The following is a 13,584-nucleotide window of genomic DNA, read 5'->3' as shown; positions in this document are numbered from 1 at the left end:
TTTGTTTGCTTTTAAATTAGTGAGATTGTTTCATCAGTCTAGTTACAGTTGTTTAAATAGCAACCTTCAACTGAAAATCCCCTTAACTATTTTCTTAGAAGCAGTGATTTTATCGAATTATACTTGGAGTGTATGATAACATTAATGAGTTAACTTCTTAAGGAAATAGTATTTACTCTACTATTTGAGAATAGTATACATTTCTATATGCAGAAAAGGTGACAAAATTCTGTGCAAGAAATTCTGCATGTGAGTGTGTTATTTGTGGCATAGTTGACCAAGTATGCTTTAGGACTCAGATGTGCCTATAACACAGAGATACCATCTATTTGGTTGCCGTGGGACGCTTGTCATGCCCTGTCCTTAAATTCCCCCTGGGTGTCATACAAACAGAGCAGGGCTGAAGTTACTGCCTAATGATTTTATTGCTATATTCTAAAGAGAACTTTTCAAAGACTTTATATTACTCAAAAGGACTTTAATGGAGGCATATACCAATTTACATTCTGGTTTTCTAAATACAAATGTAATTACTGAAAATCTCTGTCTAATTGCTATTTCACCATTTGAAATGTACTTTGATGTATAAAATATGCTTGCTATATACAAAACCATCTGGCTATAGTTTTGTAAAATACACTATATCTTTGGATCAAAACAATTAATAGAAAAAGGAAGAACATGTATATTTCACATATTGACTCTGACCTTTATATCACTCTCTCACTGTATACTTAAAATAAACTCTGTATTTGAGGAATTTTAAAACTTTTCAAAAATTAGAGACAACAGTATAATAAAGCTCCCTACAGCCATTATCCAACCTCAACAACCACTAACATTTCATTGTTTAATTCCTATCATCACTCTCATCATTATCATCATTATTATTATTTTGTTGGAGTATTATTAAAACAAATTCTAAACGTCAAACTGTTTCTCCATTAAATTCACAATCTATCACTACCAATAAGGATTTTCTTTTAATAAAACTACAATTCCATTATCACATCTAACAAAATAAATAATTCTTGATATCATTTAAAACCCAACACATACTCATAATTCTGCAATTGTCATAAAAATTCTTTTGTGACACTGAAGAAAGAAACAAACCCACTGGTCACCACTGGAGGCTTCTAGGGCACCAATTCACTTTATAAATTAATAAACTAATAAAGTATATATCTTAGATTTCCTGTGAGAACTGAATTTCATGTGGTAATCAATGATTAATGGGGTTGGAGTTATTCACCATATGTTTTTTAACGTTTATTTATTTTTGAGACAGAGAGAGACAGAGCATGAGCAGGGGAGGGGCAGAGAGAGAGGGAGACACAGAATCTGAAACAGGCTCCAGGCTCTGAGCTGTCAGCACAGAGCCTGACGCGGGGCTCGAACTCACGGACCGTGAGATCATGACCTGAGCTGAAGTCGGACGCTTAACCGGCCAAGCCACCCAGGCGCCCCACCATATGTTTTTTAAAAACACTTCATTAAAAGGGAATAATTTATTTTACTTATCACTTTTATATCCACCTACTATAAAATTTAAAAGTATGCTCTCAAATTGTTTTAGCAATAAACACAAATATCATTTTACACAATTATTTATGAAAATAATTTTGAAATATACATATATTTTTTTCTTCTTGTATATATCCCTTTACCTACCCCAGCCTATTCAAACAAGTTTTGGTATTCATTGCATAGATGAAGATGAAACAGGGTAGAGAATAGTAAAAACATCAGTTATTTTGCAAAATCCTAAACCTACCATGATGATTATTTTTTCAATAGCTACTAAGCAAAAAGAAAAAAAAAAAAGGAGAGAGATTGGGGGGATTGTGTCTTTGTGGAAAACTATCAAGAAATATAGTGGGGATCTCCAACTCCAGACATTAAAAACATTAACTTAGCCTGGCTAGGAAGGAAAGGGATGAAAAGAAATAGTAATAGAGGGAGAGACTTTACATGTGCTTGTTGGGCAGAACTCTGAAAAACCTAAAGGATTAGGATTAGACAGACCTGAGGCAGAGTCCAGGGAGGTAGGAAGATCCTAGAGGGTGATAAACATACCACACATCTAGGCACTATGGGCCAGAGATAGCCAAGTGCCAACTTTGCCCATCAGTGGCATGAAGAAAATGGCAGTAATCCTGAAGGAGCCAGGAGGACTGGGGCGAAGGCAGTATCATTTGAGACCCATGTGGACACATAAGACAATGGGCATCTCAGTAGACATGTAAGTGGGTGGATGTCCCAGGGACCAGAATATTTCAACTTTTTTCAGCATGATGTAGAGCCTGTGAAATTGAGGGGGAAAGAAAAGTAAAGTCTCTGCCACACTAGTGAAATGTGGGCTTGAATTTTTTTTCAATGTGAGAAAAAAAGAAAGTTGTATGTCCAGCACATCTAAATTATTGGCATGAGTCATATCTGATAAATAAAGATTATTGTAGATTTTACACAATATTATTTACAAAAACCATAAACTATAGAGTAATTTACAAACCTTATTTTTGGCACTGTACGTAAAGACCTTCATACTTTCTTCACCTTTTTCAAAATTCATGAGCTTCATATAATATAAAATTTATGATGCCAACAAACCCAAAGTATAAAATTGGAAGGAAAAAATATTGTACATCGTGTGTGTGTTTAGAAGCAAGACTCTATATTAAAGCCCAATGTTTCCAAAAATTTCCCCCATAAGATACCATTTCCATTAACTTCTTTTAAAATATATAATGAAAAAAGTTATTTTTTACTACTAATCTTTAAAGATTTATTTTTATTGAGAAGCTTAATATTTGGGAAAAAAAAGGTATCCATACAGATTTGATACTTAATAATCTACAGATAATACCTACATTCATGATTTATATGAAGATAGCATGGTTACTACAAAATCTTAGCTCTTCAAGAATTATCACACCACAGACAGAAAATCCCACTGAAGACAAAAAATACAGTTTAGATCTAAATAGCAAGATTATTACTATTGAAGATTAGTGCTTCAATTATTCTATACCTCACTTCACAAATTCCTCAAAGTTAATTACAAAATGCGACTACAGAATTTTCAGATAATATATCATAATACTATCCTAATAAGAATTACCATTTAGTTATGAATCTCTTAATATTTCTAGGCTATTCTAATTAATTCTGTTCTAGACATTTACAAAGGAAGTTAATATTTTAAGTCCCATTAAATATCAAAAGCATAGTTGGCCTCCAGGGGCCCTCAGGGCTCCTCCTTTCCCTATCTGCCTATTTTCTTCTTTTCTAAAGATAAATAAGGATGCTGTCTCCACCAAGGAGCACTGTTCAGTTTAACACATTTTATTGACTATGATTCTCCCAGGTGGAGTCACTTTGTTGAGTTGAATGTTGCAGTGTGCAAGGGTGCATCATCCCTTGGCTTTCTTTTTCCATGTGACTGGATTGGTAAAAACTCTGGGGGCCTCTTCAAGCTTAAAAGGGACTTATTTGGAGGGGGGGTGCTTTAGAATCTCTTCTGCCTTCTCCCATTTGGCAGCTCACTTAATGCTATTGCCCTGGTCTAAGGAGTCATTGGGTGAGTAGCTACACATTTTGGATAAAGTTCTGGCCTAAGGCACCTTAGGTTAACCATATTTCTGTATGCCTTTTTTCCCCCTTTACTTCTGTAAAAACAAACAAAACAAACAAACAAATGAAAAATCTTTGGTGAATTGTATAGACAAGGCATAAAAGTATCTGCTCTAAATGGAGTCTTAGTTTTAGCTCAGGCCTGAAGATAAGAGAATCCAACCATTCCCATATCCAGAAGAGGAAGCCAAGAACCAGTTTTGGTACTCTTAGCTTAATGCCAATAAGAAATGTTTCAAAACTGGGAAAGGGAAGTTGGAAACCAGGAAATCAGCTTAGAAAGAGCTATCCTACCTATGTGACCATTTCATACAAGTCCAGGAAAGGATAATTCAGTGCAACCACTTCGATTCAGTGGTACTTTAGAGACTAATCAAAACCAAGAAATCTAAGGCAGACAGTGGGCCAGTCTACCAAATGCTGTATAATGAGAAGTTGCCTCTTTGCATATGGCCTGCCCCTCTGGGTATATGAAGTAAAAAGATGCACTTATGTTTTACTTATAGGTGAACATATATAATATGAAAGATTAAAAACCAGAGCTGGTGTGTAATTCACTTAGGTCTTCCTAAGTGGGAGTAGGGAGAAACTGTAGCAGAAAGAAGATGCGAAGGTAACTACACAGGCCAAAGAGAAGAAAGACATCAGAGAGACATGGAGAAATGGATGCACAGCTTGGGAGGGGGCAGGTAATACGTACAAAAGATCCCCACCACCACCCTGGAAACAGAGTCCATTTAAAATCCTAGAAGTCAGAGACCACCAACACCAGGACTAGTTATGAAGGCCTTTTTGTGCTTTTTGGCCTCTCCTCGGTATTCCACTTCAACCATAGAACTGCCAGAGGCACATTAATGTCTACAGCTGGAGAAGAGAAGTAGCTAGCAAATTAGGGAAAACTCACCCCATCCCCATCTCTCACCATAGGCGAGCAGTTTGATGCAGGTTCAAGATGAGTTTGAAAACAGTTTTACTTAAATTGAATAGAAATCATGGTCATTACTCTGGACTGGACATAATTATTAAATCAGACTTTTAACTTTTTAATAGAAGTGAGCTAGTCAGTGATGCTTTCTAATAACAGTAAATAGCATCACCAAAATGGTACAGCACTTGCCAAAATTTCCTCCAAAGACAAAGAAAGAAGGAACTTCAAGGGGCTTACTCTGAAGGGGCAGTGATTTCTAAGGTGGGGTATGGATCTGTGGAGAATAAAGCCATTTGCCAATTCCATCCCACTCTTTCTACTTGTTCAATACATTGTTTAAAAACATACCCAAAAATTGAAACACACAAAAAAAGTAAAACCCCAAAATCATTATCACCCTCTTCACACTTGTTTTAATCAATCACTATTGTATCGTTTAAAAAAACAAAAGCCTTTGGAAAACAGCATTCCACAGAACAAGAAGCACAGTAGACTTTAAATATTTTGAATACAACAACAATAAAGCCAGCAGAAAACAACCGAATGTCCGTGTACTTCCTTCCCCCAATCACTGTTAAAACTCGAGCGCACACAACAGCAAGCCAGAACTCCAAGCAGTCAGAATTGGCAAGGGGACTCACCAGAGTTGGGGTCGGAGTTGCCATCTGCTTCGGTCCTCTTGTCCGGAGAGGCCTGGTCGTAGAACTCGTCCTGTGGCTGAACCAGAGGAAGAGGGTGTGAGATCAGGGTTCCACTACCCACCGGCTCGTGGTCGCCTAGACCACTGTCACTGCAGCTTTCCTGGGAGCCGTCGGGGAGGTGAAACGTAACGCGGCGCTGCGACTACAAAGAAGACCACAGGACACGCCAATTAACACTCCTCTCAGGTAAAATGGGTGCAGCGGAACACAACAGCAAAACAACTTTCAACAGATGACACAATGTAAACGAAAACATAAAACTGGGAACAAAGCTAGGAACAAACTCTATCATTTGCTATTTGCTACGTGATGTCCAACTTGCAAAACACAAGAAGGAATTTCGGTCTTGTTTAATTTAAGAACAAAAAAACTAAGGGCAAATTGTCAAAATGATAGCAAGAAAGACAAATATATATATGTAAATATATATATTAATATGTAAAATATTAATATACTAATATCTGAAATGTAGTTCTCGTACAGAAAGAAAAAAGCTGCTATTTTTAATTTTACTTTTTTATATATTATACTCTCATGTGAATTTAACCCTTTATAGAAAACCAATAATACAAGGATTTTCTGTTTCAATATGCCCATAACTAATCAGTATCCTTTTGTGATAAACACAGTATTAAGGACAATGACCAGGCCACCCATTATAAAACAAAAACAAAAACAAAAATTAAAAAAAACTTGAAATAAGCAGAAATATGAAAATATTTGTTCCATAGATCTGAATAAAATACATACATAATGTGACATTCCATTTCTTTTGAGTGAACAGGCATTTTGTTTACCTAATGATTTTAAGGTAGTTTTTGCAATGAAGTCATTATTGCCCACTGGCTCAGATATTACTACCAGTCATTGGCTATAGAACATTCCAGCAGAAAGATGTTTGGAATATTATTTTGGCATCTGTTTGTACAATGTCACTGTCAGAAGTGACCTAAAATATGTAGATGGCTACTTCAATAAATTTTAATGTTTTAATAAAATAAAAGTGTGCATTTCAGCACAGATTGTTGCTTAGTACTCTTGGTAAATATTCTTTTAGCTGATGTAATCCACAAGATATGGGAATACTTACAGCAGTGTGGGGTGGAGATTTATGACTTTTGGAATTATATGAGAGTAGTAAATTTGTGCTGTATGTCTGAGTGCACTTAATTTTCATTCTGCTCTAACAGCCAAAAGACCTTTCAATATCATGTCACATGTGACCACTCTTACTCATATTTAATAAAACTATGATTATATAAATAATAAAGTATATAAAATATAAATGGATAATGTATAATCACTTTATAATACCTAAAACTTGAGTGTTTTTCCAGAAGATGATTTATAGATTGTATCCGTTTCAAAGAAAAAAGAATGCAATTAGACACAAAATGCTATAGATATACTGCTACTCTATAAATGCATTTTTATAGACAACAATAGAACATAGTCTATTTCCTATGAGTCACTGGTTCAAATCCAGCTCAGAGTCATAATGGAGAAGAGCTGATACCCCTTTATTGCTGTTCAATGACCTGTGTGAAATGATTTGATAGTTCAGTACATTTTTAATGAACTGATGCCGACATCACATAAACTATACTCATAAATGGTACTAATTGAGTCTATTGTAGCACATTCACCTTCATGCACAACTATCTCGGTACCATCAAACCCCCCCCAACAGATTTTGAAATGTGCCTAGGTGAATGCTACATGAAAATACCAGTCAAACTTGAATCTTAATATCTGAGATGTATTTCTTCTTGTATAGAAAGAAAAATGTGGCTATTTTTAATTTTTTTAATTTATTACACTGTTTCCTCTCTCGTGCGAAATTAACCCTTTAGAGAAAACCAATACAAGGATTTTCTGTTTCTGTTTCAATATGCCCTTAACTGATCAATATCCTTTTGTGATAAATACAGTATTAAGGACAATGACCAGGCTGCCCATTATACATGACTCTCAAACATATCTTTTTAAAGTGATTGGCCTAACAAGTACAAACCACCAAAAAATAATAATAATAAAATTAAATAAATAAATAAATAAATAAATAAATAAAGTGGCCTACTAAAATGTCTGTAGTTTCAGTGATTAAAGTATCTTTGGTACTATCTCTGGATGAATACTTCTTACTTATAACTCAGCTAAATGTAAAACAAGTCAAATATCAGAGAAAGACAATGGGACACATTCTTCAGTCTTTATAAGGCATTTCCAGGCCTTATAAGCCATTATAAAGTATATGTTTCACAGAAGAAAAATGGAAATTTTCCATCTATGATATTCTAAGCATAATAATACTACTTTAATTACTATATTTTTTTCTCCTAAGAAATGTCCAAATCGGCAACACCAGTAATACCTGAACCCAGCAGTTCTCACAGTACTATAATTTCACTGAGAATTAGAAGAAAACTATTTCAAATATACCTCACATATATTATATTATGATATTTCTTTACCACTTTATAAGTGAGAATAAGCAAAGTTAGAAATCTAGCATAATTTATTTGTAATGACAGTGTAAATTAGAGTGATATAATGCTTAAACTACTGTGGCTTATGGAAATATTTCCTAATTAATTTGACTAAAGGATGTTTAAGTCTTAATTGGAAAAGTGTGCACAATTTATCAGTCTAATGGGAAGTGGGGGTGGTAATGCATGCGGACTAAGAACTGGAACACAGATATTATGGTACGAAGCAAATTGATCAAGCAAATCTATCTTTAATTTATCATCATAATGATTGATGCAGGTACAACAATGTCTGAAATTTCAAGGTAGATATAAGGAAAGGATCTGAATAGACCGAAATGAAGGAAAACAAGGATTCATGAAGTGTTAAGAATTAGGAGTTGTAGGTGTCATCAAGGACTCAACAATACTTGCTCAGCTGTTGCACAACAGGACCAGGTGAAGAAGCCAGAACCAGACCTCTTGGCCAGGAGTCCTTGCTCTGCAGAGAATGGCCCAAGGCAAGTGACTTTACCTCTTTGAATGAGTTCCTGGCTTTGTAAAATGGAGAAAATAGTGCCAAGAAGTCTTGCTGGTTTATAAAACTTGACACATAGTAGGTACTCAATAAAAAGTAGTTATCATTCTTGAAATTTAGAGCTGCATATTCTCTTTTAATGCCCAGGGCCAAGCTGTTTGAAAGATGTGATTCCTTCACCACTGGAGGAAAAAAAAAAAGTATTGTCCTTTTGTAGGGGAACTGCCTGCACCCCATAACCTTGGCATGCCTCCTAAATTGTACATCATGGCAGCTCAGAGCCTTTCTGAGGGGAAGCTGTTTTCATGGAAGCCATAGACGAAGACCAACAGTTAATTTTTTTTTTAATGTTTATTTATCTTTGAGAGAGAGACAGAGCATGAGCAGGGGAGGGGCAGAGACAGAGGGAGACACAGAATCCGAACCAGGCTTCCAGGCTCTGAGCTGCCAGCACAGAGCCCAATGCAGGGCTTAAACCCACGAACCGTGAGATCATGAGATCATGACCCCAGCCAAAGTTGGACGCTCAACCGACTGAGCCACCCAGGCGCCCCAAAGACCAACAGTTTAGAATACATGGTTTCTCCTTTAAAAAAGTGAAGGTTTTCCCCATTATCCTTTCAAGAAACCTATAATTGTTGCACATTCAAAAAAGAGGAAGAGGATAAGCTATTACTTACTGCCTCTGGGAATTCTGCTTCTGGGTTATCCCCATGGAAATATACCCAATTTGCGTTATAAATACAGTGAAGCGCTGCCTGACTGAATTGGGACAACATATGTTATCATGAGACTACTTCAGATTTTCCAAAGCCTTTGCACTCTTGTTTTCCTAAAATCTAGCTCCTATCCATTCCGTTTTCTCCCATGGTAAACATTATTATTATTATTGGCTATGTCTTGTTAACGGTTTGAATGTCACATTTGTTTATCTGATGTATCACTAACAAGTTAGCTCTAGGTCCCTGGCTGCCCTGAGAAAGAATAAGATGGGAACCAGTAACTACTAAAGCTGCTTCATGTTATTTTATCTCAGAGCTGCCGATATGAATTCTAACCATGTGAAACTTTCATCAGAAATTCTGTACTCTACACAAGCATAAAGGGCCATGCATACAAATAAAGGTTCAGGATGCTGCAAGTCAGAAGAGGCCACACTGGTTTAATTTAAGAAACATCACCAAACACTTTCACTATATTTTTTCGTGTAGATTAGTAGAGAGGAAAGGGAGGGAAAATTCAAGATGCTCAGGTAAGATACACATGTTCCTATATTGGGCACTGTTCTTCAAGAGTTGCTAAAAGAATGAGTCATCTATGAAATCTCAACCATTGCTTGAATGCTTCTCTTGTGCATTTCTTACTGGTACAGAATATTATTCTATTCACCAATGAATGACACATTCAAGTCTACAATCCCAGTCCCATTAACCTACAGGGATTCCTAGGTGCAAAGATTTGGTGGTCAAGTTCATTGTGTCTTTGCATAAAATAGCAAAAAGGTAGAAATGAGCGACATGCCTAATAGGTATTTAATTAATAAATTATGTATCATACAATTGAAAAAATCACAATACTTAAAATTATACTAATATTTACTGATACTGAAAATATTTGGAATCTATTGTTAAGTGTGAAAAGGAAGTTAGTAAAGATTTTACTTAGTTGAATTACACTTTGTTAATATGTTTTTGTGTGTGCATGTGCATAAGCTAAGATCTGACTATGTGTATACTAAGTATTTAAAGTGGTATTGTCTGGTCATGGAATACGGTATTTTAAAATTTCAATATTTTGGCCACACTAAAATTTGCATGGATGATCTTGGTAATATTACAACATATTCTAATATTTAAGTATTCCTCTTCATCATTTATAGCAATTAGGAAAAAAAGAAAAGGAAAAGTCTAGTAGATAGTAGGTGGGCTTTCTCTTGAGCTAAGGAATGCTAAACAATCTGATTATCCTTGCCCTGCTATTCTAACTTCTTTACTTTCTTTACCTAACATTTTAAATCACTGCAATTAAAAATGCTTGCCTTCTCAAATCACAAAATAACAAGAAGTTGGCACACTAAGCCAAATATTACAAGACAAATAAACAATTTTACCAGTTAATAACTGACACTTAAAATAATTATTCTCTGTAAAATTACACACTAATATTGTTGGAAGTAGGGAAAATGCACTTTAGAATTGTTTAAATATGGTTTCATTTGTGCAGAATTCCTTAAATATCTTTTAAGGAAATATTCCTAACTCTGATTTAGTTCTTTTAACCACATTCAAGAAATGTGAATGCATCATTCATCTATCTAATCTCTAAATAGTATACATATACACACAACCTGCCAGAAATTACTTACGATGAAGTAAAAAACAAAAATAGTATTAAAGTTCAATATGTGAACTTGTATTTGTTTTACCTCAGCATTAAATCCAATGAACATATGCTTTTTATTGATTTGAAATAGTATTTTCCTATATGTCCCCTCTTAAGGTAGCAAAGGAAATCACCCCAAAGAGGATTAAAAGAAAATAAGAGACTAGAAACTGTAGTTTAATACAAATACTTCTAATAATATTAATGGGACACATTTTGACCTTCCTTATTCTTAAGAGAACATGTTTTTTAAAAAATTTTTAATGTTTATTTATTTTTAAGAGAGACACAGAAAGAGAGAGAGCAGGGGAGGGTCAGAGAGAGAGGGAGACACAGAATCTGAGCTATCAGCACAGAGCCTGATACAGGGCTCAAACTCATAAACTGTGAGATCATGACCTGAACCAATGTCAGACACTTAACCAACTAAGCTTCCAGGAGCCCCTTAAGAGAACATATTTTATAATTGAGATCTAAAAAAGAACAGTCATGAGTGTAGTCTTAGGTTGCAAGCTCTGAGAAAAGGAATATTTAAATGACTATATGGTCAATGCTGGATGGCTGGTTTGTACAAACACACCCTGAATGCCCCGTTAATCGCTATCTTGAGAATGTACCGATCCAGTCCCCCCTTTATATTTCCATCAAGCAGAACGCGTAGAGAAACAATTCAACATTCAAGGTCAGGGGCCTGGGGTCACCAACCTGGAGTGTCTCCTTTGTAACAGAGAATGTCTGGATGGCAGGTTTCAATCTCTTTGGAACACTGGCCATGCAAAGAAGGAGCAGCTACAGATAATTGTTAGGCTAGTTGCTACATTATAAAAGCTTGCTGCATGTAGATTTTAGCAGGGGATGCTTTGTACAGTCTCCTGCTCCTGGACTCCCTGTGTGTAAGTTCCCCCAATGAACCTACATCTTAATTGCAATCTTTGAGTCTTTTCCTCAGCTTTGCCAGACCATCACCCACCCTTGGCTTAGAGTCCACTAGGGTGCGGCTGCACAATGACAGAAGAGCACATTTTCAGCTGAAACTACTGATTCAATTCAACAGCAAATTCCTCAATAGCTTCTTGCCATCTAAAAATCAATGCACCTGCATCCTCTTAATAAAATCCAGAATTGAGCAAAACTCATGGTGAATTAGAAAGTAAGGTAAATGGGACCCAAAAAGCAATCTGTGGTTATAAATTTAATTTGCTACTACTCAATACTTGCAGGCTCAACTAAGGAAAACCATTATTAATACACACATGTTCTTCTTCATTCATGTTTGAAAGATGAGGTCCAAAGTGGTAGAACAAGAAAACATTTCTGATATTAGTTAAAATTTAAATTTAAAAAAAGATTTCTGGATATATAGCTTATGAAAATTATTAGTAATTGTGAGTAAACTGAACCCATTATCAAAAACAAGGAATAGTTTTGAAGGACAAAATCATAAGGAACTTTTTTGACTGGTGATAAGTGAAATGTTTGGAGTACAGAATTATTTTATAATGAGTCATTTTATTATTTGAAACTGACAAATTGAGTCATTCTCCTCTCCTATTTATTGGGAATACATATGTTAAAATGGTTCGGCTAAGGTACACTTTATTTACTTATTTTAGCTGGAAATTACTTAGGGATTTTCTATTTGAACGTTACATTTTTTTTTTCAGATGAGGAAATAAAGTGACTGTCTATGTGAGTTACAATGAAAATCAGACCCTCGTTTTCTGATTTCAACATGAAGCACTACTCATTCATTCATCTAGCTATTTAATAAATATTGTTGAGCACATACTATATGCTAAACACCATTCTAGCTGCTAAGAATAAAATGGTGGACAATACAAAAACTATATCCCACAACTTCTTAAAAAGTCAATTTCGTTAAGCTAGTGTCTACCAGTTCTGAGGATGTGTTTGGCCAGCAGCTTTTAAAATGTCATTTCCTTCTAATTCTTGCAAACTCTGCAGACCTAGGCAAGGTCAGTGCACAAATGTGAGACCTTCACTAATTAACAATAACCTAGAGAGAAAAAAGAAGGAAGGGGAGTGCATTATGAGTTTATGCCAAAACAATCCCTAGTCTGTTACCATCCTTGGATTGGAATTCATTGCCAATTTGTGAAAGCAAAAAATAAAAGGACTAAAAGAGTAATAAGACTGTTAGAGAACACTATTCTTGATTCAAATGTAGAATCATTTTTAACTTTGCACATCCTTGAACAATTTTTTTCATCTCCAGGTAGATACAGAAATGTTAACAACCTCAAATAAGAATTGATGAAATCAAATCCATCAAGTTTTTCTGAGGAACATATACACTTCACATTTTATGAGCTTATAATGAATATTTACTAGATGAAAATGATTTACCCAGAATTGAACCAGGAAATCCAAAGAGGATGTAGTAGCAATGAAGCATCATTGTCCATCTTCCAAAAGTGATTTCCCATGAGAAAAGTTGTCTGTCTTTCCAGCAAGAAATTTACAGTAAGTTCTGCCTTATTTTAAAAGTAACAAAATAAGGGGTGCTTAGTCAGTTTAAACATCCAACTCTTGATTTTGGCTCAGGTCATGACCTTGCAGTTCATGAGTTCGAGCCCTGCATCCGGCTCTGCAGGGACAGTGCAGAGCCTGCTTGGGTTCTCTCTCTCCCTCTCTCCCCGCCCCTATCTCTCTCTCTCTCTCTCTCTCTCTCTCTCTCTCTCTCTCTCCCTCTCCCTCTCCCTCTCCCTCTCTCTCAAAATAAATAAATATAAACTTAAAAAAAACCCACAACCCTTTATTTAAAAAAGTAACAAAATGAAACATAACTAAAGTAACCTTCAGTCTTTCCTTCTTTCCTCTTTCATTGTTTACATCTTAGAATATTTGGAGACAAATGGGAAGGTTCAGTTTATGTTTGAGAAAGCTGTGTAACAACTTCACTGACCATAG

At 35.4% G+C, this 13,584-nt stretch overlaps 1 protein-coding gene across 7 annotated transcripts in view; it reads right to left on the bottom strand.

Moving 5' to 3' along the window:
* The window catches only part of PCDH9 (protocadherin 9), a 916,519-nt gene that overhangs the window by 310,162 nt on the left and 592,773 nt on the right, over positions 1-13,584 (bottom strand). For 4 of the 7 annotated variants that reach the window (XM_060637018.3, XM_060637021.3, XM_060637023.2 and 1 more), the window contains one exon: positions 5,206-5,281. In XM_060637018.3, the coding sequence (XP_060493001.1) occupies positions 5,206-5,281 (76 nt within the window). Of the gene's footprint in view, positions 1-5,205; positions 5,408-13,584 lie in introns of all 7 variants that reach the window. The other 3 variants (XM_060637015.3, XM_060637017.3, XM_060637022.2) reach the window with 1 other exon arrangement.

The sequence above is a fragment of the Panthera onca genome, chromosome A1 (assembly GCF_046562875.1).
Source record: "Panthera onca isolate mPanOnc1 chromosome A1, mPanOnc1 haplotype 2, whole genome shotgun sequence".
NCBI classification, from domain to species: Eukaryota; Metazoa; Chordata; class Mammalia; order Carnivora; family Felidae; genus Panthera; species Panthera onca.
The sequence above is the reverse complement of the archived record's forward strand: the minus strand, read 5'-3'. Positions and strand labels throughout refer to the sequence as shown.